The sequence below is a fragment of the Amblyomma maculatum genome, chromosome 1, assembly GCF_055883805.1.
Source record: "Amblyomma maculatum isolate TAMU_Amacu chromosome 1, ASM5588380v1, whole genome shotgun sequence".
NCBI lineage: Eukaryota > Metazoa > Arthropoda > Arachnida > Ixodida > Ixodidae > Amblyomma > Amblyomma maculatum.
In genome coordinates this window covers 96,633,060-96,659,711 of record NC_139344.1, presented here as the reverse complement: position 1 = coordinate 96,659,711, position 26,652 = coordinate 96,633,060, and the positions used below count along the sequence as shown (strand labels likewise).

General features: G+C 46.9%; 1 protein-coding gene across 1 annotated transcript; it reads right to left on the bottom strand.

The window, feature by feature from the left end:
* Window positions 1–7,949: 7,949 nt before the first annotated feature.
* On the bottom strand, window positions 7,950–9,158 carry LOC146203253 (uncharacterized). Its single transcript, XM_084585441.1, has 2 exons — window positions 8,740–9,158; window positions 7,950–8,646 (listed from the first exon to the last, which is right to left on the bottom strand). The coding sequence occupies exons 1-2, from the start codon at window positions 8,961–8,963 to the stop codon at window positions 8,508–8,510; spliced, it is 363 nt and encodes a 120-aa protein (XP_084441567.1). The 5' UTR covers window positions 8,964–9,158; the 3' UTR covers window positions 7,950–8,507.
* Window positions 9,159–26,652: the final 17,494 nt, after the last annotated feature.

Sequence of the window (26,652 nt, the reverse complement as noted above, 5' to 3'; positions counted from 1 at the left end):
GGGCGTTACTGTATGCAAGCCCCATATAATTTTTTTGCCTCTTCTACCTAGGCAAATGGTTAACATGCGCAGGCTTTTTTCCTGTATACCAGTTGCGTCTTATAAGCTGTGCCGTCCGTCTCATCCTCTTGCTTGTCTTACCGCTATATTGTAAGAAACGCTAGCACCTTCATCCCATGCAATTTCGCTGCACCATTTTCTGTTAAGGTTCCGTTTAATGTACAGCGGGATACTTCATCGAATGTAAAGCAGCAGCCGTGACGTCAGCGCCTGGGAACGGGCATGCACACGACAAACAGTTCTGCTTTGCGCCGTCTGCGCAAAAGACAATTTGCTTCGCTTTTTAGTTTGCTTGTTTGTTTGCGGCATCCGACAAAAGCAGCGCGGGTCAGAGTGAGTTATGTGCTTTGCGTGCTCCTGGGGGTTTGAGCAGGCGGCAAGCACCGGCACAAACAAGTCCGAGAAAACGGGGGTGGCGGGCGGGGGGCACGAGGAGTTCGTGTCGTAAAAAAAAAAATCTTCCAACAAGACCAGAGGGAAGCCTGGGCAGGGGCTACGGCATCCGGTCGTCCGAACGGGGGGTAACCGAACACCAAGAGTCGACGGGCACACCGCGGCAGTACGCTCGAACTCCGCGTCAAAAGGGGCGCTCATCGAAGTAAGCCGCGGCAACAGCAAAAAGCCTGGACCTCACAATTTCGACCTCACACAATTACGACCTCACTCAACCTCAAACTCATGCGTGAGGTTGAGGTCCAATTTCGTGACCTCACTCAAAATATTTTGAGCTATCGCCGACCTCACCTCAACCTCACCTCACTCCGTGAGGTTGAGGTCATTTTGAGGTTGAGGTCGACCTCATGAGGTCGAAACCTCATGAGGTTGCCCACCTCTGCTAATGGGCGACTTCAATGCCAAGGTAGGGAAAAAACAGGCAGGAGGCAAGGCAGTAGGTGACTATGGCATTGGTTCTAGGAATAGCAGGGGGGAGTTACTAGTTGAGTTTGCAGAGCGCAATAACTTACGAATCATGAATACCTTCTTCAGCAAACGGAAGAACCGAAAATGGACATGGAAAAGTCCTAACGGAGAGACTAAAAATGAAATCGACTTCATAATGTGTTCAACCCCCGCCATTGTGCAGGATGTAGAGGTAATCGGGAAAGTTCGATGTAGTGACCACAGGATGGTGAGGTCCCGAATTAGCCTAAATCTGAAGAAGGAACGCAATAGATTAGTAAGAAAGAAACCCATCAACGAATTAGCGGTGAGGGGGAGGGCAGAAGAGTTCAGGATCTCGCTACAGAATAGGCATTCAGCTCTAACTGAGGATGGCGACATTACCCTAGAGGCAAGGAACAATAATTTCAGAGATATCATTACTGAGTGCGCGGTAGAAGTAGGCGGTAGGATAGTTAGAGAGGATACCGGTAAGCTGTCTAAGGAGACGAAAGATTTGATTAAGAAACGGCAGAGTATGAAAGCTTCCAATCCAACAGACCAGATCGAATTGGCCGAGATATCAAAGCTAATCAATAAGCGCAAGGTGGCCGATATAAGGAAGTATAACATGGAGAAAATTGAGCATGCTGTAAAGAACGGGGGAAGCCTTAAAGCGGTAAAGAAGAAATTGGGCATAGGCAAAAACCAGATGTATGCGATAAGGGACAAGGCGGGCAACGTCATCACTAATATGGACAAGATAGTCAAAGTAGCCGAGGAGTTCTATACAGATCTCTACAGTAGCCAAAGTAGTCAGGACCGTAATGAGATTGGCGTCAGGGAAAAACAGTCAGACGTTCCACCAGTGACGAAGGACGAGGTCAAGAAAGCACTAGAAACTATGAAAAGGGGGAAATCAGCTGGAGAGGATCACATAACTACAGATTTGCTGAAGGACGGGGGGGATATCGTGCTAGAAAAACTGGCCACCCTGTATACGCAGTGCCTGGTGTCATCGACGGTACCGGAAGCATGGAAGAATGCAAACATTATCCTCATTCACAAGAAAGGGGACTCTAAGGACCTTAAAAATTACAGACCAATCAGCTTACTGTCTGTTACGTATAAGGTATTTACTAAGGTAATCGCTCATAGAATCAGGACAACCTTAGACTGCAATCAAGCAAAGGATCAAGCAGGGTTTCGGAAACGGTACTCTACTATCGATCATATCCATACCATCAATCAGGTGATAGAAAAATGCGCGGAATATAACCAGCCCTTATACATAGCATTCATTGATTACGAAAAAGCATTTGACTCAGTTGAAACCTCGGCGGTGATGCAGGCATTGCGAAATCAGGGGGTAGACGAGCCGTACGTGAAAGTGCTGGAAGATATATATAGTGGCTGCACAGCAACCATAGTTCTGCATAAAGAAAGTAACAAAATTCCCATAAAGAAAGGTGTTAGGCAAGGAGACACAATCTCCCCAGTACTATTCACAGCTTGTTTAGAGGAAGTATTCAGAGACTTGGAATGGGAGCAGTTAGGGATAAGGCTAGATGGAGAATACCTCAGTAATCTGCGATTTGCTGATGACATTGCCTTGCTAAGCAACTCGGGAGATGAACTGCAAATAATGATTGATGACCTAGACAGGAAAAGTAGAAAGGTAGGCTTAAAAATCAATATGCAGAAGACTAAGGTAATGTTCAACAGCCTCGGGAAGGAACAGGAGTTTACATTAGGTAGCGAAATACTGGAAGTAGTAGGCGAATATATCTACTTAGGATAGGTAGTAACCGCAGATCCGGACCATGAAAAGGAAATAACAAGAAGAATAAGATTGGGATGGAGCGCATTTGGCAAGCACTCGCAGATTATGACTAGCAGCTTACCGGTATCGCTCAAGAGGAAAGTATACAACAGTTGCATCTTGCCTGTACTCACCTATGGGGCTGAAACGTGGAGGCTAACCAAGAGAGTTCTACTTAAGTTGAGGACAACCCAGAGGGCTATGGAACGAAAAATGGTAGGGGTAACATTAAGAGATAGAAAGCGTGCAGAGTGGGTCAGAGAAATAACTCAAGTTAGCGACATTCTAGTGGAAATTAAGAAGAAGAAATGGACATGGGCAGGACATGTAGTGCGAAGAGAGGATAACCGATGGTCGCTGAGGGTAACAAACTGGATTCCAAGGGAAGGAAAGCGTAGCAGGGGCGGCAGAAAGTTAGGTGGGCGGATGAGATTAAGAAGTTCGCAGGGGTCAAGTGGATGCAGCTAGCACAGAACCGGGTTAAGTGGAGAGATATGGGAGAGGCCTTCGCCCTGCAGTGGGTATAATCAGGCTGATGATGATGATGATGAATCAAACAGCAAGAACAAAAAAATAAGCAACGGCGATCGATCTCTTCTCAGGTTCTCTCTGCACTTTCTATGTTTGGGTATGAGGTGTGAACGCAATAGGTAAATGAAAAGCTACGTTTACAACATTTTTCATTCATTTAATGATTTCTTATTTCATCATCACATATCCGACTGATGCCCTGAGTCAATGAATTTTGTTACAGAAAAAAAAAAAATGTCCGTCTACTGACGCGAAATTCAAAGTTGTGCGCGCGGGTGTTCCGTCGCGAGCGGCGCGCACTTCGCGGTAACGTCGACACCGTTCACGTTCTAAACATGACCATTCTCAAACAGGCGGTGTCCTTTCGCCAATATTGGTTTTCGGAAGTAGCTCTGAAGACATTCGATTGCCTTAAAAACGCAGAAAATGAGAGCCGAGATGCTTCCCGCCGTACAACGAGAACGCAACCCGGCCGCGCCGGCCGCCTCCGATTACTCACTGAACGCTGCACGCCATTAGCGCCGCCTGGCCACTGCAGGTTGCCTATAGGCAGTGATTGTGCCCCACGACTGATAATTCAGTAAAACATCACATCAAAAGCACATATATCCAAAAAAGGCAGAAACATTAGCACGTGTAAGTTGCGAGAAAATTCACTCAGCAAGAGGCTTAAGACAGGGGATTGCCCAGTACTAGACCATAAGTACAAATTGGCCTCCGAACTACGCAATGTGTAAACATTAAGCGTGTGAATCACTGTAGCCGCATGCGCAAAACTACAAGGATGTGAAGTGATAAATGCTACAATGACTATAACGGAGTAGCAATGCAACTTCGCACACATATTTAGAGACTATCAAAAAGAGTCAGCGAAGAAAACGTGATAACCCGTATAGGGAACCTGCAGTGCCTAGGCAGCGCTGCAATTGTTCCACAAGCGCGCCTAAAAACTGCTGCTGTTAGCCGCTTGGTTCGCGATAAACGACCTACCATATTCTGCAGCATTATAGATACGCGTGTGGCAGATAACGTCCTTGCCCAGACGCCCTCGACGTAGCTCAGTTATCTGAAGCACGCCATGCAGGGGTTCGGCAGTGCGTGCAATCTGATCCCTGTAAGCGCGCGTGCAGGTGGCGGGAAAACGCCTTACGGAAGGCTATGTGTTACGGCAATCGATACAGAAAACTTCATTGCAGGTTCCCTATAGAAGCTCTTTCCTGTGTCCTCCTTGGGTTATACAGTGCTTATTGCACTGGTTACACGAATTCAGCGTAAGAATAAGTTTCCAGCGTGCAATAAACAACTGCAGTTATGCCGGTAATAATGGCTCAGAAATCGTGAACCCAAACAATGGCAGACTATGCACGTTAGCACGCGCGCAGGAATAAGCATAGGAATGACAAGTGAGAACTAGCGATGCAAATCTATAGCTCAAGGACAACTGGAACGCACAGCAAATAACTAAAGTCACGAAATAAACAAGCCGTTAATCAGGACCTTTAATGGACATGCCAGAAAACACGACACTTGCGAAAGTCACAAGGAGCAAATAATTATGTCTGCCCCATATACAAAATTTAAAAGGCTTACACGTATCCCTCGAGTGCATTCGTTAAACAATCAAGAACCTACCGATATACAAAATATTTGAACACTTAAGGCCAGTTTTCTTCATGTAAATTATAACAAAATTATTACGGTTATTTTAAAAGCGGACATTCACGCAAAGAGTGCAAGGCGAAAGTACAATCAAGAACAGACCTATATAAGTAAAATTTTGGTGATACGAATCCGGTTGATACGAATTTCGGGATGACATCAATTCGCGAAATTCTCCGGCCGGAATCTATTGTGTACAATGTGCAAAATTTCGGATGTTTCGGTCACCTTCCCGCGCCACTACGAACTCGAACGCATGAACTGCGACCGCAACCTTGAGCACTACGCCATTTTCTGCCGCGCTGTATGACACATTACGAGCAGTTTGCGGTGATGCCTGGTCCGCACATCGTAGACTTCGCGACTGCTATAGTCGCACGCTGTATGCTTCGCGAGCAGTGACTGCTATAGTCGCGCGCTGTACGCTTCCCGAGCAGTCTGCGGCGCCGCTCGGCCGGCGCGTCGCCATCTTTTTTCGTGCTAAGCCTATATAGTAACTCTAGCCGTGCTGTACGCACCGCGAGAAGTCCGCGGAGGCACGTGGCGCGCACGACGCCGACGTCGCGATTGCCTGTCGCGCTATGTGCGCCGCGAGTGGCGGGCTGTGATCGCGTGACCGTAATAACCCTTCTCGGGCGTAAACAGCTCTGCGCAACTGTCCTTCCCATGATTCTGGAAACTTGTTCTCTTTCGTTTCGATGATACCAATATTCGGGTTTAGGCATTCTTTCGCGACCCCGTGAGATTCGTATAACCGAGGTTGTACTGCTGCAAAATGTTTGAGCACTTAAAAACCACTTTTATTCATGGAAGTTGTGACAAAAAAAAATCACGGCTATATTAAAAGCAGATATTCACGAAGTGTAAAGAAAAATCGAAACTCAAATCAAAATTTTGCTTTCCTGGCTTATAGGACTGAGAAGATGATGATCACTTGATCAAAATCGGTGCCTTTTGCCAGCTCACTTTCAATCGATAATAATGTCAGAACTGACAGCCTAAACTGACCCATTGTAGATCTCAAACAGTTTTTTTATTAGTTTCAGCATAGGAAAACTCTCACACGATGCCACAGACACACTACCGCGAGCATTAGCTACAGCCCTAATGACAGGTTGGGAAGGGACGTCTACAAAATCCCACTCCGTAGTGAATATCAAGAAGTCCAATGCTGCCCATCTGTTGGCGACTTCGAGGGCAATGCCGGCTGCTTTGAGGTATCCCCTCATGCTAGGAATTTCGATAAGGATGTCAGACAGTCCGTCACAGAATTCGGTAAGTTTCGGAATAGAAACTTTGAAACTTTGAACTCTTCCTCAGTTGAATAAAGAAGGTTTGCTTTAACAGGTCGAAACAGAGGTGCCACATCTCGAATCGCTTTTGGATCTGGTGCAGAGTTCGCATAAACTCTATCAATGCACTCCAGCATTGCCTTCTTATTTTCTTCCTGCAACGGAAGTCCCGAATCTTTGGCTTGTTCACCTGCCATCCTCTTCCTTGACCTGAAAAGTCTCTCAACTGCAATTCCAAGTTTATTGCATTTTATGAGCGCCTAGCTCAACAGCATTTTCCACTAGGCGACCACGTTCCTTTTCGAGAAAAAGCTTTAGGGCCTCCAACTTTGCTACTTCTTTGTCAAGGGATAGTCCTTTTGTCGGCAAATACTGTTGCACAGCATTGACTTCGTCAAGAACTGAACGCCACAGGTGCAAATAACACAGGTGCCCTCCTTCTAATTTTTTTTTTTTTTGTTCTAGTCAGCGCGTAGTGATCAGACTTGCCATCCCCTGAGCAACAGACATTCCGCGCCTTTCGGCCTTTTGAAAGTGTGAGGCGGATGTGGATTGGGCCGAGGAGCGAGAAAGGTACAGGAGATAAATGAACAAGACAAAATACAAAAGATTGCTGGAGAGATGCTGCCAGCGGTCCTAGCTTGGGAAAGGAGAGTGAGGTGCACATAAACAAGAAGAGGCGATGCGGCGGTGCAGCCGCCGACGGGTGTGGTAAGCGTGACCCGCATGGAGCGTTTTTCCGGGCGATTCGTCGGCGTCGACGGCAGCGCAGCGTTTTTTTGCCACCGGAGAGGACGATTTTGTCAAATCGTCGGGATCTGGCTGAACAGATAAAAACGCCGACAACGCGCCGACGCCGGAAGTGGGCAGCGGCAGAGGACCAATGAGAGCCGGAGCAGCCGTCACGTGATTCCGGTCGGAGACATGCCCACGCCGGCCGAGAGAGACTCGCTTGTATAGTGAACTAGAATAGGAGTAGTGGGTCGAGGGAAGGCGGCGGGCTGAAGCTGTTTGCGCCGACGCCGACAGATGGCGCTGCCGCTCCCTTCACCTGGCAAGCAAGCGCTCGCTCGCAGCAGCTCGGCGAGTACCTGGTGATCAGGCAGGTACTCTCCTGAAGTTATTCGGGCTCTAAGAGGTTTAATCTTACATCAGACATTTATGGAAGAAAGGCAGATAGTCCTCTCTTGTAAAGTCATAAACGTTCCGTGTGACGTATGGCTGGCGTGCGTTCACTGCATGTAGCTCCCATTAGGCATGTGAAAAGTCTGATTGCGTTGGAAATATATACAAAATGGCTTTATTTGCAATAATAAGCAAAATATTTCCGAGAAAATGCAAAGCAGCATTGGTGGAACTGACTGCCGCGAATTTTACACACTCTTGCTCAGCTTAGCAAGTTTAGCTCTTTTTCGCTTTGCGCTATTTTCGCTGTTCAGTCCTTTGACGAGAAAGTGCAAGCGAGTAAGGACATAGAAAGAGACCACCTTCATGCTAATCTCTTCCTTGTGTACACTGCACCCAACAGCATTAGAATGAATGAATGTTTGCCTCACAAGCGATATCACGTCGGAGATGCTGTTGGCGTGCAATTCTCCAGTGCTGAAGCATTCTGTAAATAAATTTTCCAATTCAGCGACGAAGCAGTACAAATCTTTTGAGGGGTATGAAAGTCCGCCCCAGTCACAATGTTTTGTATACTCGGATGGGAGATGGTGCACTGCTGCCTCATTTGGTTCCACGAGAAGAATGTCTTTGCAAGACGCACAGTTAAGTTTCAAGACACATTTTCTGGCCACGTACCCTGCCATATAATAAATAAGTCTTGAGTCACTCTTTTCTACCACTAATGGCAAGTGTTGGTCATTTGCAGGTGGCACCTTAACGAGAGAAGTCTCAGCCTGGTCTAGTTTACCTTGAGCAAGAAGCTCATCGACTGTCTTTGGGGTTTTAGTTTGCTCCTTGTCATTTACGTTCAGGAGGGCACTTATCGCTTCTGGAGTGGTGTTGGCCCCGTCAACGCTTCGAGCAAGGTTATAAAATGATAGGCAGTTCACTGTGATGAGGAACTGCTCTGGAGAAGGATGGGAATTGCATCCACTGGACTGCCGGATTATTCCAAACAAGTGCTCCACGGGGTCTGTACTCAAACGCGAAGTCATTAGGTACTTAAATCGAAGCGCCTCTGTCAAGTACTGCAGCAATGATAGCGTGCTAGCAAGGGTAACTCTAAGTCCAGTCGCTGTGGAATCGCTTAGAAAGCCTCATTTTCCAGAGGTGCCAGCTTCCCACTTGTCAAGATAGTCCAGAAAGTCCACAAGAATGGCAGCTGTTGGAGATGCTGGCCTGAGTGCTTCGGCAGGAAACCTTGATGTCATGGCCGTTATCAGTTTGTTTATCTTCCTGAAAAGAAGACAAAAATAAACACAAATCAAACGTTGTATGCAAGGCTAATGCCGACTGACAAATCAGTAATTCATGGGTAGTATATCTCACGTGAAGAATTCTTGCGTAGCTTCGATGGAGCCGCATTTCCTTTCAATATCTTTCTTGTAAAATGCCATTCCTCTCAGGACGTTTGTCCCGAAAAGTTGGAAGGCGTACGAAACCCTCATTTTCTCAAAACAGTTGGGATCTGTATGCGCTTCAGTGAGTCCAGGCATGACTTTCAGTGTCCGCACGCTGCAGTCGCGTCGGAATGCTTCTCGAACAGGCCACATTGAAACCTAGAGAAATGCAAAAACAACATTGCAGTTTTCCTCAATTACAAACAGCGATACGTAGTTTCAAGTGTGCCGAATTACCTTTCCTTCAGGGGCGATAAAGTCAGCCCTCTGGAGTCCATTTCGTAAGCACTTAATCAGATGAGGGAAGTCCGAAACGAAATGCAACTTCCTCTCTCTGTCAACGGGATGATCCACTTTGCACGTAACACTCTTTGCTGATGCACCAACCCCTGCAAGCCTCCACATTTTTCGGTTCCAGGCCACCCCATCGCACGTTATGTAATCTACGAAAAGTCCGGCGTTCTCAACAATAATAACAGCTTCGATCAACATCTTCAATAAAATATCGCCCTTTACATTTCCTTTTGTCGCGAAGAAACCGACAATTTGGCTCCATTTTCCTACAAGGGGCACAAACATAATTACCATACCATGATCGCACGGTTGGTGTTTATCCTGTGGTTTTGTAAAAGTACCAAGGTCGACGAAGCCGTGAACTTCTCCTGACGAGGTCACGCTGAAGTGCTCAGACAGCTTGATCTCGTCGGCTAGTAGACCCCCATGCCTTTGGAAATTTGACATGCTCGATGTCTTCTTCTTTAGAATATTCATTGTCGTCGCACTAAAGCCCAACGATGACCGGTATGACCTCATATATTTTTTTATAGCAGTCTTGCTTGGTAGCACAAGGATATCATGCTTTCGTATGTGTTCGTACAAACGGGGACTTTTGAGCTTCATCAGAATGCACTCTAGGATTCATTCCTGGTTGTAGCGCATACCCCTCCTGCTTGACGTTTTTGTTGCTTGAAAACATTGCCGCACACTAGCCTGCTGTTTTCGTGGAAGGCAACTGATGCTTTTTTCAAGCACATCTTCTTCGATCACTGCATTCTTGGCCCTCATTTCCTCCAGGCGTGCTGTTAGACCTTGAAGCTTGGTTGAAATGCGGCGATTTTTCTGGCTCAGAAGTGGAAATTTTGTGGTCTTTGTGGCAGCTGTGCACTTTTGTACCCTCCGCTTCAAATGGCTTTTTCGTGTCAATAGGGCCTTCCGCAGGTACTTGCATGGAATGCATGTTGAGCCTGTAGATAGATTCAAGAGAAAAATATATTTCTACGCGTTGCTTGGCAACACCGGCCGCTATCAATTGCTTTTTTTAAGTTGATCCTTCTATTGTATTTTAATGGCATGCAGCTGCAATAGTGCGATATGCCGCACATGCAATAAGATCATATCAATGAACTGTAAAGGCTACTTCAGCGAAGGTGAACCAGAATTTTCAAAAATAGGCTTTTCTAGATACAGCGATAACTGCTTGACATTGTGACACCTGCGTTTGTTTATATCAACAAACAGATAAACCATATTGACTTTAAACCTCATTAACTAATTTTTTAACATATGCATCAGTTAAACTCTGTTGCTCATTAAGAATTTGGCTAGACCAGTAAAAAATGTGCATTGATGCAAGGGCTCACCTTTGTCATGTACAGTTCCGTTGCATTTGGTGCTCACAAGAAGGCCATCTACATCCCATATCTGCTGCTTGAGTCTTTCTGTGAGCGGCACACCGACCAACTCTTCTGATCTACCCATGCCTTTACAAATTTGCAAATAATCTGCTTCTTGTAGCACTTGCTCCCCTTCGCTCAGTGAGCTTAAAACCTTTTCGGAAATCAGTGTCTTGCGAACAAACGTGCGGCAAAGCACTGTACTTGGGCTGTCTCCATAGTTCATGAACACAGATTTCTCTATGCTGATAGCGTGTGTTTCACAGTTGAGGGAGCCGTGGACGAAAGCAACACCATCGTAGTTCCAAAACTTGTGCAGTGCCCAGAGCTCAGATGGTTTAGGGACTTCGCTTAGCTGAAACGCATAACTCTCGCGAGGCTCACATAACTCCGCTGTTTCGTCATTCTGGGACGTAGTAATCGGTGATATATCCCCTTGTGTGCATTGCCTCTTGGCCGACAGGTCGCTAGGCACTTGCGAAGACGTTCTTTTTCTTGTTGGCCTCTCGCGCGAGGGCTTTTTGGAGAGATACGCGGGAAGGTTGGGCAGAATTGTTGGTTCTGCATCTGGTGAAAGAGATGGCTTGCCACGTGGTATGCGCACCTCTTTGCCGTTGATGACATGCACATAGTCTCTTAATATATACTTCTCTTCAAAATGCAGCTCACACACGGCATCCGTCATTTCCAGGGGCTTGTCCGCACGGTGCAAGTTGCGCTGCCATGTGCGGCGCCTTGCTTCGTCTTCAGGAACCCCGAATAATGATAACTTCGGAGCATCCTTCACTCCACTGTAGCCGGTCCTACATCCAGGAGCAAAACAATAGTTTCTCCGCCGAGGTTTGCTCATCTCGTAATTTCATGGGCTGCACAGCGCAGCAGAGATGACATCAAGACGCATATGAATTAACGTACGGAAAAAGGCTTGCCCACGACGATCTTGTTGAAACCAGCGCGCGTACCCTACGCAGATGCGTGCACGTGCTAAGATTGCCGCACAAAGTGTTCCGTTTCTCGTACGGTCAGTGGATGGCCCCTACCTGTTTCCTGGAGAAAGTCACGGGGTACACTGAATTGTCTTCTGACAATGGGATTTGGGGAATTACGCCTATGTTAAACAGCATAACAGGGGACGACACACTGAAAAAGCACGCCAAGGCAGAGCGCGCTCCCCGTGTAACAAGCCGCCGCCTATCGCAGCGAGCTCCGGAGTATGAGGAGGCTGCCAAGTGAAAGGCGCAGCAGCGCCGCCGCGCGGTGGCCCGAGATTTCCGCGCCGCCTGCTTCACGCGCTCCGCTAGCGCGGCGCTTCCCTCGCCCCACTACACCTTTTCTAGTTCACTATACTCGCTTGCGAGCAACCTCGCGAGAGCGCAAAGACGGGTTTGGCGCTCCGACGGCGCCGAGGGTTTCGGGTTTCTTGGCCGAAACGGCCGAGCAGCAATGTAGTCTTTCGCAGTCGCTCCGCGCACGAGGCGACGACAGCAAGGTCCGGGCATTGGGCACCGTGCATTTCCTTTTTTTTTTCTTTTTTTTTTAGGTTAGCTAGCCAAAGCGACGAGCAGTTTTGTTGGTGTGTGATATTGTGCAGTGTTTTTCTTTTCTATGTTAAGGGCCCCTTCCGGAGAACAGTGCGCCCTCGACGCATTGTCGATGGGTCAGTTCTATGGCATTTTCAAGTCGCAGTCGCACAAATTTGTTGCAGGAGGAAGAGTTCGGTGAAGGTGGGCCGGCCGCTGGGGCCACGAGTGTTTACGCTGAGCTCGGAGGTTGTTTATGAGCTGCTAGCATTGCCAGCGGACCTCAGATGTGCTATTGATTCTGTATTTATATCCATAGCTGTTGGAAGTGATGCCTGCGCCTGTTTTCTTGACACATTTGACCCAGAAGAAAGAACCACAACTTGAAGCTCGCGGCGACAGGGAAAACAAGATGTGCGTGACCTCGACGCACGGGGGCGCGTGCGTCGCGCAACTGGGCGGCAAAAAAATAAAAATAAAATAAAATAAACACCGCTCGGCTGCTGACCATGCGGGAGTGAAATCGTCGACCCCGGCGCGGGCGTCGGGCGTGCGACGCGTTTTCGCGTGCAAAAAACGCTCCATGCGGGCCACGCAACTCCCGCGCCGGGTACACGCACGTACATAGGCCCGGTCCAACGTTAAAATGGCGTGGAGTCTCTAGCATAAACTAAGAAATGTGTTCTCAAGCGCTCCTCACAACAGAATAATTCGTTCTACGATGGGATCGCACTTGTCATTCAGTGTCTCTACCAATGCACGCCTTTTCGTGTCTTTCCACAAAATTTATTTTGCCCTCCACCCCTTCCTCCATCTAACTGCTGCCCCACCCCCCCTGAGCGCTGTACCCGGTGCGGACCGCACCCCCCGCATCCCCCTCGCGACGCCACTGACAGCTGGGAAGTAAAATATGGGATCTTCGACGGCGTTAGAACATGTCGGGAAATATGCAGCTGTCTGCGTCCTAAAACGTCAGATGCGAGGTTTGTTTTTTCGATCTTCCCTTGGTTCTGTTCACATGATAACAGCTTGGATGTTGGGTTACGTGACGCACGTACGCGTCTGGCCACCACCACTTTCGAATTTTTCTTTTTCATTCTAGGCGCATGCTCTTCTCTGGCTGCTCGGAGTCTGCCTTTTCTGACTTTTTTGAAGTTTGTTTATTCTAGCCTCCAAATTTCGGCGCTTCCTTTGCAGTAGCGCGCACGCAATGCGCTGTTTGGTCAAGGTTGCCTTTTTCTTGCGTGCAATTTATTCCTTACGGAACGGAACCCCACCGTTCATTTTTGGTGTTCTCCATTTGTTTTTGATTATTTGTTTTACGTTGTGGTGTATTCCTTGGTTCTGTTCTTCATGTGGGTAGCAGCAGCTCACTTCGCTCAGAAATGAGTTTCAATCGAGCACTTTAATACGCTTTTAAGTTCTTAACTAGATGGCCGTTTTCTCGTACGAGCCCGCACCGGCTCCCTCACTGGTAAGCTAGTATACGTGAAGATCTTGGCGCTGCAATTCGTCCATTTGATCTTACTTTCACGAGAAGCATGCCAAATATGCATCACGCCTCCACCTTGCTCCACAAATATCCTAGATCCGCTCCTGTTATATGCTCACTTCGCATCCTGCCCTTATTTTGCAAGCGTGAAGAATAAACATTTTACGGGCCAGCGTCTAAAGCAGCATTCTCCAGAAAATATGCCGTTGAGGCCGAAAAAAAAAAAAAAAAACTGGCTGAGGTTTAACCCTGCTAAGCATATAGTTCGGCGAACCGAAATCGTCGTTTTGCTTGATTTTGCTTTGTTCTGGCTTACGTCTAGACATGGACAGACATTGTTTTGCAGCAATTAAATTGGCGAGACTACGGAGTCTAGAACGCCGCAAACTGTAAGAGGGAACTCGTGATGTTGTATCTGCCGTCAAAGGTCATGGTCGAAGGTGAAATAGGGGCTCACCACAAGTGGTATGTACCATGCTTAAGCTTTATAGCTGCACTGTGATTTCTGGCTCGTTGAAGGTCAAGCGGACGCCCAGGTTGATCTTGTCTGATACATGGCGTAGTGAAACTTTCGCTTCAAAATCGCTACCATGCCTCTGGCTGGCAATAGTTGGCAGATGACATGGTCGGGCACTGAGTGGTCGTCGGATTGACTGACGTCACGAAACCACGTGCCACGGTCTAGTTGGTCGGAGCTGCCAGGTCGGGTAGCTGCTTCGAGGCCGAATTTGGAATTGAACCAGGCACCGTTAGACGCTGAGCCAGACACGTTAAAGGGCAACTCCAGTGGTTTTTTCATCATTTTGTGCTTTTAATTGAATTACATTGCTCGGCACGTCCTGACTCCAACACAAAAAACCGTTTTCCAAAATTCCAATTACAAGTATTTTTAAAAAAGAAAAACAGCAAATCGAAACCGAAACTGCTTTCACGGCCAGAAACGACGTCACATTTGACGAAACGGTGACGTCACACTCAGTATTAGAAAAACACTCGTACGTGCGTTGGATGGTGAAAATAAAGTATGGAAATCATGACGCACTGCATAAAATGTCTGAGGTAGTTCAATATAAGCCTCACAATTTCATAATCACGCGGGAAGTGGACATTAACGCCTGTATACTGTTTGTGACGTCAGAAACTCAGTGTTGCCCGCAGAAATACTCTCAACTTAAGCCATGAAAACGGCATATTTTAAAGCCGTATTGCGCCTGAACGGATTATCGTACGGCACCCAAATTTTGTAGAATGCGCCAGGACGGAGAGAAGAACCTGTGGTAAAAGTTTCACTACAATATTCGAATGTCAAAAAACCCCCGGAGTTGCCCTTCTTGGCCACGCCGGCGCGTTAGTATAGGCTTCCAAAGTACCGTCGAGCGGCGCTGCTGCTCCTGACAGGGAGCGCCATTTCTGACAGAAAAATAGAAACTGGGGATACACGCAGCGGCACCACCTAGGCATCCCGTGCAAGTTTTCTCCTTTCACTCGCTCGCTTCCGCGCACGTGCAGACGTCTCGCGCTGCTTTGTTGCGCGGGCGCACACTGGACGCTGCCGGCTCAGCTCGCTGCCTTCACGGCGTGCGCCGTGCGCTTTCTCTCGCACGAGCACGCGCCTTGACGCGCCCTCGCAGGCGCACCGCGACATGCCACCTGCATTCCGTCTTGACTGGGCAACCTGACGCGTATTTTCATGAAGGATACCTAATTATAGGCGGGTAGCTTATTATTCACGTCTGTACTGTAGAGCAGACAACAGACGGGGATGAGTAAATATTGATTGCGAATGCGTCCCACGTTAGCAAAAACGTAGGAAGTGCATCTCGAGGTAAGTCCGCTATGTAAGTATATTGTCGTATATAACATGTTTAAAAACTGCTAAAGTATCATCGGTACTGTGAAATAAAGGGGCCCTATCGTTGACCATCGTTTTGGCCTGTAGCATGCGATCTATATATGGGTTTGTTTTTTATTATTGCGGCATTACCAAAGAAATCTTGCAGTAGAAGAATAAGTATACAGTCCAAAGGAGGTGCTTCTTCAAAGACAAGAACGCTACCAATCTCATAAGCACATGCGTGCTCCGTGCGCTGCACGCGACGTAAGCGGCTCGCTGGCTCGGAAGGCAGGTGAAATCCAAGCTTGTACTGCATATTGTTTTATTTCGGTTCTTATTAAATGGTTGTGCTTCATTTATGATAATATTTGGTTTGAACTCACGAACCCTGTGACGCGAATGGGGTGCTCCGTACGAGTAGTGTCAGTCAAGCCATACCAAAATCACTTTTGTACTGCACTTCCGACATATCTTCGTTAATAATAATAATAATAATAATAATAATAATAATAATAATAATAATAATAATAATAATAATAATAATAATAATAATAATAATAATATGATAATTGGTTCACTTATTGGCCAATTTGCGAAAATTTGTAAAAGCGCCTCAGCAAGGCATGTTTTCCAACGCCGTCCCCACCCCCGAAAAAAAAAAAAAGGCCTCGTTCCTAGATGTTTTCTTGGTAAATCTATAAATGAAAAGGCAGCTGTGGACACTTAGGGCACATTCACACATCAATCTCGATCGCGGAAGTCGCATCTGTTGATTTGGTTGCTTTCAGAGCACTCACAAAGCAGGGAGAGAGCACAGAAAATCGGCACAGCTATACTCCGTTTCATACATCAGGTGCAACGCAGCGAAAGCTACGCAAGTAGTCCGCAAGAAAAAAAACAGGAGGCGTATCACTACGCGCTCGTTCTGTAGGTGAGTGGTTCCTGCTGAAACGGGCTCTATTCCGAGCATACACGTTTGCAATAACATGCTTCGCATGCTTAGATATCTTCACATAGCGGATGTTATAGAAAAAATGCGCACAAAAGAACCATTTTCTCAAAAAGAGATGCGCAGCACGGAGGGCACAGCCAGCGCCATCTGGTGGCACAGCTGGCAAGGTTGCGGGGCAGCAAAACGCGGCACGAGCAAAAACGACATAAAAAAACATACAAATTTGCCGAATCCCACTTTTTTTCCCTAGAAAAGGTGCTTTTTATAAAGTTGATGGCAAATGTAAAATGCATTAAGCTTGCAGATAAATCAGCTATTATTTTCTCTCGTAGAGAGCAGGCACTATTTTTTATCGCGGATGCGGAGAGCGCAAACAAGAGCTGTAGCTTTGGTAGTGTTGCACTTGATGTATGAAACGGAGTATAGACACGCGGGGAGCGAAGAGCAGGATAATCTTGCATCCTCTTCACTATTTATGCATGGTGTTAAAACACTGCAATTTTTTGATGCCTCTTCAAGCCGTCTTTGTTCACTGTCAACATTTCTGAGTTTACCAAGAAATGGGAAATTGGCTCTTTTCGTTTCCACAAAGAACGCGAGACTTCTCAGAACGCTGTCATGCGGTAGGAAAACAGATCTTGCGGACACGCTTCCAAAGGAATCTGCAAAGTTTCACACGTGAGCCTCGTCTTTTGGTGCTTCGCCTACTATTGTGGCTTCCCATGACACAATGCTTCTTAGTACATCCGTTTCCCATTAGCGGAAGCATTTTTGTATCGCCAAGTAACCTCCAGGCGCAACACGATCGCCGCGCGTGCACAGGAAGCTAGCGGAGCGTCTGCTCCGGCGAAGCCCCATCGTTTCACATTTCGCCACCACGCCAGGAATGCGGCGCTGCCGTCGCTGGTGAAACTTGAGCTTGGGTTCCCTTATATTTGTGTTAGCTGAACTTTCACATAAAGTGGTAGCTTACGACTGTGTGCTGATAAGTATGCGGGAGGTAATATTGACATAAAATAAATGGTTAATGATTAAGCGAATTGCAAAGTGTGTTTACGCGAACGAGGATCCGCAACGGGAAGCCGCAGATGGAAACCATTAACGCTGTCGTGACGCTGGGACTAAGTCGACGCGGCCTTCACTTGGTAGCGTGCAGAGACTCCGGGTTGATGAAGGATTGAATCTCCGAAGTTGGTAAAATATATACAAGCAGGTTTAATGGCACTTTGAGAAAACTTATTTACATAAAAAAAAGAGTATATCAGCAAAATGGTAAGCGTTAAGAGTTCATAGCAAGAAGCGTCTGGATGCGCCGTTTACCCAGGGCTCATAGCGTGATTTCGTGCTCTGCAACGTCCTTAAATTCCCTATGTCCAGCCCCTCTCTGAAGATGCTGACCAATCAGTTCCAGGGCACACCCCTCAGATATCGGCAACCAATCGAACACATCACTGCACTGATGGTTTGATGCACTGACTGGTCCAATATTGTTTCGTCGGGAGTGGTCACTTGTTGTCGGGTAGAGCTTGGGAATGGCGAGGAGGTAAATTTCGATTCTTCTGCAAAGATCCGCTATGTTGGTTCCGGCAAGTGGATTTCCTTCTCAGAAATCCAAGTGTACGTCCGCGCCACGAATACTGCTCCCAGCATTGTCCCTTTCGCAATACCGGACGGCTAATCAGCACAGCCTTCAGGTTTAAGAAGGAGGCTTCCTTTTGTTCGTCCCAGACTACATTTGTCGGTTCTGTCCTGCGGAGAGCGTCGGTCAGGGGGCTAGCCAAAGCTGAATAGTTAGGGATGTAGTGATTGTAGTATCCCGTCAGCCCAAAGAATGCCCGAATTTCCATCTTCGTGCTCGACCGCGGGTAGTCTGCTACCGCAGAAATCTTAATCTCGCTGGGTTTCCTGAAACCTTGACCTACATTGTGACCCAAGTAGTCCACGGTCGCCCTTGCCAGGCAACATTTCTCGGCCTTTATGGTTAGCCCAGCTTGACGCAAAAGGCTCAGTACAGCTCTTAGATGTACCATATGGTCCACCCATGAGTCGGAAAAAACCGCAATGTCATCTAAATAGGGCACCGCGAATGTTTCACACCCCTTTAAAACCCTATCCATGAGTCGGAAAAAACAAAATGGAGCATTTTTGAGCCCGAAACTCATCATTGTTGGCTGGTAGCTGCCCGTCGGAGTGACGAAAGCCGCGTATCTGCTGGCGCGTTCAGTGAGCGGTACTTGCCAGTATCCTCGAGTAAGGTCCAGCATAGTCACATAGGCCGCTCGACTGACCTGTTCTACTCTCTCCTCGATATTCGGAATAGGATACACGTGATCCCTGGTGAGAGAATTTAGCTTTCGATAGTCTACCACAGGCCTAGGGTCTTTACCTGGAGCTTCTACCAAGGTCATAGGCGAAGCGTAATCGCTTTTCGAGAGTTTTATTACTCCCAATTCTAGCATGCGAGTTACTTCCCTATCCAGAATTTCTCTTTGCCTTGGAGAAAATCGGTAGCACCTTGATCGCACTGGCACGTCTGAAGTCAGCTCAATATCGTGCTCAGTCAAATCAGCCCTGCCTGGCCTGTTAACGAAGCAGGCCTCAAACTCTGTTATTAGCTCGCCCAGATCGGACAGCTGATATTTCTTTAGTTCTCCTCTCTGCTCCGTCTTTTTGAGAAGCTCCTGAGCGTTGCTTTCTTCTCCGCTGAGGCAACTCAGCGGAGAAGAAAGCAACGCTCAGGAGCTTGTCACCCATCTCCTCGGGAAGGTTTAACGTTAGCTTTACCACGGCTTCCCTCTGCACATAAGGCTTCATAAGATTGCACTGATAAATGCGCACTTCTTTACGCCTACCGGTGATTTTCACTGCGTAGTTAGTGTCAGAAAGCTTTGCAACGACTTCAGCAGGTCCTTCCCACTGTACTTCGAGCTTATCCTGCCTTGAACCTCTCAGCAACATCACCTGGTCCCCGATACGAAACGTCCTTTGACGGGCTGACTTATTTTTTTTAGTCGATATTTATTGCCTCAGGGCATCAGTAGGGTATGAGATGAAGGATGAATAAATGATTAAATGAATGGAAAAAGGTTGGCTGATTTTATGAAGTCCAGAAGTGAGCGATGATGAGGTCCCTGCGTCCAAGTGACGTATGAGGCAGGATTGGTTGCTGAAAGGCCAGCTATGCTCAGGTGCCGGATTCGTGTTGGCTTGAGTGCTGGGCAGTCCCACAGAAAGTGGTGGATGTCGGCCTCGACATCTTCGTTTTTACAGATCGGGCATCCTGGGCGAGGATATAAGTGTTGGTAGTATGACGACGTCCTAGTTACAGCTGGTGTAAGGGCAACACCGACCCGGATCCTCCTAAGCGCAACCTCCTCTGCACGGGTGAGACCGCGGGGAAGGGATATCGCACATGGAGGGATAAGTGCACGTGTGCGGCGCCGGAGGTGCTCCTTTCTTGACAAAAGGAGGGTAGCGTCGTCGACTTCGAGAAGCCGTGAGATTAATGCGTCTTGGTTCACGAGGCGGGTTGCAAAATCAGCTTGACTTTGGGACGGCAGCAGATCCCGTGGGACCCACTCAATGCGTATTGATTGTGGGATGCGCGCTGCAAGCTGGTGGATGTCCTGGCAAATTTTAGGGCAGCGGCTGACACGTCGGAGCAGACGTACTGCTTGAAGTGCGTCAGTGCGAATGACAACCGCCAATGACAACTGAATGACAACCGAATGACAACGGGCTGACTTATTATAGTACACTTTGGAACGAGCCTGGGCTGACTTCATGCTGGCCTCAACGAGTTCTTTAGTGTTATGTAAGCGATTCAGGAGGTTCAGAATGAATTCTACTACTGTTGGGTCTTCTCCGCGCCCCTCCCAGGCTTCGCGCACCATTCGCAAAGGTTAGCGCAGTGACCTTCCGTACACCAACTCGGCTGGGCTAAATCCAGTGGATTCGTGCGGCACTGACCGCAAAGCGAAAAGTGCTGCAGGCAGGCAGGTATCCCATTCGCGCTTGTTTTCATAGCACAGTCCCCTCAGGACGCGTTTGAGAACAGAATGCCATCTTTCTACGCTGTTGCTCTGCGGATGGTGGATCGAGCTGTGCACTACCTTAATGCTGCATCGCTCGAGAAATGAGGTGGTGAGGACACTTGTGAAAACGCTACCCTGATCACTTTGGACCTCGGAAGGGAATCCAACTCGTGCAAACACTGACAGCAGCGAATACACTACACTCTCGGACGTCACCTCGTGCAGCGGAACAGCCTCTGGAAACTTTGTGGCTGGGCATAACATGGGGAGGATATAACGGTACCCTGACTCTGTCACAGGAAGTGGCCCAACTACATCTATTACTAACCGGTGAAACCGCTCGAAAATGATTGGTACTAACACCATCGGAGCTTTCCACTTATCTTGCGCCTTTCCAACCCACTGGCACGTGTCGCATGACCGTACAAAATTTTCCGTGTCCTTAAAACATCCAGGCCAATAGTATTCTTGCAACAGCCTCTGCTTTATTTTCCTTATTTCAAGGTGACATGACCACGAGCTGCCATGGGAAAGTCGCAGTAAGTCTTCGCGGTACTTTTGGGGAACGACTAATTGGTCCCGCTCTATGCCGCGCTTATCTTTGAATAAGCGATACAGCACTCCCTTTCTCATCTCGAAAAAAATATTCTTTGCTGTCTTAGTGGCGCGGTGGCGCTCCCTTACCTCCTGTATCTTGGGATCATTGGCTTGCTCCATAGCTAAGTCCTCTCGGGTTCCACTTAGAAGTCTCGTGAGATTACTAGACACTGGCGGCAAGAGGTTACCCTCAAGAACGTCCTCATTCCGCGTCTCATCAAGCTCACTTTCAAGTTGACTTATTTGAGATGCCTCGCTCTCAAAGTTTTCTGACCCGCTATCTTCCGCATCGACCACTGTTTTAACTGCCGTTTCCTCCGCTGTGGAATTTTCTGGAATGAGCAGTGTAGCTAGTTCTCACGCCTTTGAACGTGTTAAGGCTTGCACAACTGTGTCTCCGAAAAGGATTCCCCTCTTTCGCAGCAGCACGTCAGATTTGTTGGAAAACAAATACGAATAGCACTTAGGAAGCTTTCCTGAAAAGGCAGCCTCGGTTGTTAACTCGCCGAAAGGGCCCTCGATGACCACGTTCGCGATTGGCAAGCACATACTCTGTTCCTCCACTTTTTTTGTCCGATGAGGTTCCATGCTGCACTGAGCTCCTCATCATCGGTTCCCAAATCAGTGATTGCCTTTTAAAACAAGGGTTTTCGTTCCAAACCACTTGTATCAATTCCCAATTCCTCACGCAATAGCAACAGTTCTGGTTTCTGCAGCTTTTGTAGGTCCATGATCGCTCCGAGTGTCGGCTACTTCCAAAACAACTGCGCAAACTACCAAACCTAAAGGCGTTTCAACACTCTTTAGCAGTTCTAAAATCTAACCCTGTTCAGAACATGGTCCACATCAGAAGAAAAGCCAAGCACTCACCCACACATGCGATCGATGTTTCGAGCTGCTCTCTTGTTGGCCGATTGTTGCTCCCGCTTGTTGATTGAGATGCCACCTCCGATCACCAGATGTTGTGGCTTGTAGATCCTGATCCACCTCCAATCACCAGATGTTGTGGCTTGTAGATTCAGATCCCACCGCTGGTCACCAGTTGCCGTGACGCTGGGACTAAGTCGACCCGGCCTTCACTTGGTAGCGTGCAGAGACTCCGGGTTGATGAAGGATTGAATCTTCGAAGTTGGTAAAATATATACAAGCAGTTTTAATGGCACTTTGAGAAAACTGATTTACATAAAAAAAGGGGTATATCAGCAAAATGGCAAGCGTTAAGGTGGCGGTCCCACTCCAGCGGTGAAGAGACGACATTTTTGGCGATATTCATACCCCTACTGCGCCTCACTAGTTTAGTTTATAAATGTGACTTTAATATATTTGTAAAGTTTATTTCCTCTCCTTTCTAATGGGGCATTTGGTTTATAAATAGCTGCAACGATGTTTAAGCTGTAAAGGAAAACACAAAGGTAAGAAACGGCTTTCCAGCTCTACTTGTCTCGGGAAAAGCAAAATTGTGCAAAATCTTTTGCACCTAGGAAAACACCGTTCGAGATGTTTTGAGACTAGATGTTAATGAACAAAGTTTAGCATTTTTATTACTGTGTATCGCATAGTTTATTAGCCACGTGCCTGTGAAAAGTGTATAAAACAAGTAATTATGCATACAATAACTTTCAAGATACGCATTCTGCTGCGGAGATTTTTTTCGCAGTTGGAGGTCGTACATAGTTTGCTTTTTCCTGAAAATATTATCTGTCTGCTTCATTTAGGGTAAAAGTTATTTGTGATCAAACTTTGCGTTTTTTGTAAAATGGCTAAAAGTAAATGCTAAACGGTTCAAGTAATAAGCTTTTATCTGTGCTGAAATTTCGCGTGGAAAAACTTTACACCTCGCTGTCAGAGGATAAGCATCGGTTTTGTTCTACGACTCTCGAGGAATGTGCACTGTCAGGATGATTTCAGCAAATTTTTTCGTGGTTCACTTGAAGCGCGCGAGCTCTTCATGAAATATTTTAAGCATGATTGAAATGCTCCATGGCTTGTTTGTTTCTGGCGAATATAACTTAAAGGTTCGGGCTTTCGTTCCTTTATTCAACCGGTAACAATTATCAACTACAAAGTGTACAAAAAGCAAATAATAGTGGAATAACAGAGCCACGTGTGATAAACGTAGTAGTTAGCGCCATCTATGAAATTTCATGTTCGCTAAATTGTCGCAGTTCAGAAATATTACGAGGATGGCGCCACAAACACCCTGAATCGAGGGGTATTTACGAGAGGGTATTGTGCTTCTACAACGTTTTCCCTCTGCCCTTTCCTTTCCATCGGGCGAGAGAGGTGAACACTGGCGAGTCGGGTCGAGTGGTCGGGTCGAACTGAGGTGCAGGTGCTTCGCGCACTCAGGTGGTTCGCGCATGCGCAGTAGCGCTACTTGAAAATGGTCCCTTGAGAAATGTACACTTGCTTGCTTTGAGATTTATTTATCCCCTCGAATTAAGTGTGCCATACTGTTTGTGTGCCGAAACGTTGCCAACTAAGGCTCTCGCGCTACTTACTTACTCTACTTACACAGCAAGATATAATCGTGGCGGAGACATTGAAATTTTTTTTTCTGGTTTTGTTTTGTAGTCTTGTAGCGCCCCTCGCGCCGCGCTTTTATCACAAACAACGGCACGGCGCTAGACAAAGAAGAATTTGGCACTAAGCGTCTAAGTGCAAGCAGCGAAAAAAAAAAAACAAACAGTTTGAACCCGAACGCTGTCGGAGCTGGTTATTCCTCGTCTTAGCTCCGCCACAAAGCTATCTTCAGATGTTCGCGGTGTTAGCATATATTGTGAGGGTGTGGAATTTAGACTTTTTTTTTTCAGTGGCAAGAAAAAAAATATCTTCACCTTTCTACGATAAAATGAACAGTAGGGCACGGAACTATAACACTGCATAAATTAATATAATATAACTTCAAAGAGCGTCTCCCTAGGAGAAATTGCACGAATACTTGTACCCTCTGCCACTTTACTGGTACAGATAAAATGTTTCGACAGTCTGCCAAGTACAACTTGAAAACCTGAACATGCACAAGCATGCCTCTTCAACCTTCCCATTGAAGTTCCTATATAGCGCAAGCAGTGCAGGCTCCAAAGGAAAGGAGAAAAAATGATATAGTGGGCAGCCGAAGATAATCACCACGAGCGTTTCAGTCATGTTTTATTTTTTTTTTTTTCCGAATGTTGCGTTCCGGTGATGATAGTAAAGGTGCCGCAGTAGCTGCCGGGGATGTTTTCGGTGAATGGGCAAGTAGGAAGCAGCCATGTGAAGCTTCTCCAATACAAAAATGTGATGCTGAATCGGGTTTTGCCACTGCATTTCCGTCATTCCCCTCATTAAAAATTAAAAAAAATAATAAAAAATGATTAGGCTCAACGCTGCTGAACCGAATGTCGAGCTTAGCTCAAATGAGAGAAACCACTGCAATCAAGAGTTCGACGAAATGCAGTCTGATCAGGTGGTGGCATAAAAAAATATACAGGCTCACTGACCAAGTCAAAGTTTCATGAAAACGTACTATCGTTTCGACAGCCCTACAGCTTCGTTGTTCACAATGAAGAAACCAGACAAAAAGCATTCGTTTTTATCTGCTTCAAATACTTTGACTTGATCAGTGGCCCTATATATATATATATATATATATATATATATTCTTTTATGGGAAAAAACACTGAATTGATTTCCCGTTTGATGCTTTTATTTGCGCTTATTTTATTTATTTTATACGTGCATGATGTCCCGTCCTCTTCCCAGCTAATTCCGCTTCGTGAAGGGGGATATACCGCGGATTGTCCGAAGCATCACGGCGTCTAGGGTAAACCGTTGATGCATTCGGCAGGGAAGCTGGTTAGGCGTTCATTTTGCTATAATGCTGTATATACCCGCCTAGCATCGCCCGCTACTGCGCTTTGCCGCTGTGGCCGGGGGCGTGGAGCGTTCGGTCTAGTTTGCCCGGGCACAACGAAGACGGCAATGTTGCTATGGTGATGGCACTGTTTACGATTCTTAGAAAAACGCGCCACTCGCGCACGTGAGCAACAGAGCTAACGCTCTAAAAGCCCGTCGGCAGGCAGAGCGTTTCCAAAAGAATGGGGCCCTTATCTCGAGTAAGGTATAGATACCGTGTCACCCAGGCGTCCACTCACCCGCCGCCTCAACGCCCAATTTGTTGACTTTATATTTGAACCTTGTTTTGAAGCAACTCGACTTCCTGTGCTCTGAAAGGTATCCGATCATGTTAGCAAAAGTGACATAGAAGCGTGTGAGAATTTCGAAGCATACAAAGAACGTGCTTCCGTTTGACCACATGAAGCAAAACCGGTGTACTGCATTGGTATGGAAAAATTCACAAATTAAAGCACATGCCAAATCTGACCGAACGCGATCTGATCGATGCGTCTAATCGTTTAGCATTTGCAGGAAAACATTCGGTAAGCATGGGCGCTCTTGCATGGAGTAAAAATTGGGCTCTGATTATTATGTTGAAAATGTGTGAATGTAGAAGTGCCACATCACGAAATTATTTACTACCAACACATGAAGCCGAAAGGCGGGCTCAACACTAAAGTATACTTGTTGCATACGTGTGTGTGCCCTGTGAAATGAGTGCAATAAAGTAGGCTACAAGCTAATAATGAACAGTAGTCCACCCAATATATTGGTTGAGAAAGCGCATGCATCATCACGGGAAGCTGCAGCAGGACAGGTCAGCGTCTTCCATAGCATGCTACTTTTCACATCAGATTTCAGTGTCGAGTGAAATTCTGCAGGAGAAAAATGTTTCTATGAGATTTATTGTTAAAATTTTATTCTAATTGCCTGAAAATACTGTGTTCCTTTAATTGCACACACACGCACGCACGCACGCACACACACGCACACACACACACACGCGCACACACACACACACACACACACACACACACACACACACACACACACACACACACACACACACACACACACACACACACACACACACACACACACACACACACACACACACACACACACACACACACACACACACACACACACACACACACACACACACACACACACACACACACACACACACACACACACACACACACACACACACACACACACACACACACACACACACACACACACGCGCGCGCGCGCGCGAACGTACGCGCGAGCGAATAAATAAAATGAAGACTGTGGAGCATCCAACTGGCAGTGGGGAAGTGGCTGCCTTAAGCGCCTACAAAACTGTCCCCGTTAGGTCCTTTCTTCTGGCAACCTTCCTTTACAACCCCTTCCCCCATTTCCCACATAGTTTAGTGTGAATGCGCCTCCTCAGTGCCGAAGAGAACATGAATACATGCCGGCCTCCTGCGCGATACTAACTAAGCCTCTTGGTGGATTTCACATCTATTTCGGAATATCGATTCATCTCAAAAGGAAAAAATTGGCAATCATTCACTTATTTGCACATTGTAACTTACCAACTCTAGTTTCCAAGATTGGACAAGCACGAACAAAAAATAAACAAGGGCGACTCTTCACTGAAGTTCAGCTAATTATAGCTACATAATCATATTTGTAATCACGTTTGATAAAGCAAATTTCTGGTGACCGCAAGAGCTGACAGCTTCCACTAAAGTAAAGGAGTGTTCCGATCCCTACTATATCTATGGTATCAACAATAGGGAGGCTTAGAATATATTACCCCTACCGCTTAGGGGGACAGGGCAATAGCGCGGGTGACAGTAGGAGCACAATT

Coding starts and splice junctions, on each gene's coding strand:
- LOC146203253 (XM_084585441.1), bottom strand. CDS start 8,963: ATGTGGCCTGTTCGAGAAGCATTCCGACGCGACTGCAGCGTGCGGACA. Junction 8,647..8,739: donor GCTACGCAAGAATTCTTCAC/GTGAGATATACT, acceptor TCTTCTTTTCAG/GAAGATAAACAAACTGATAA.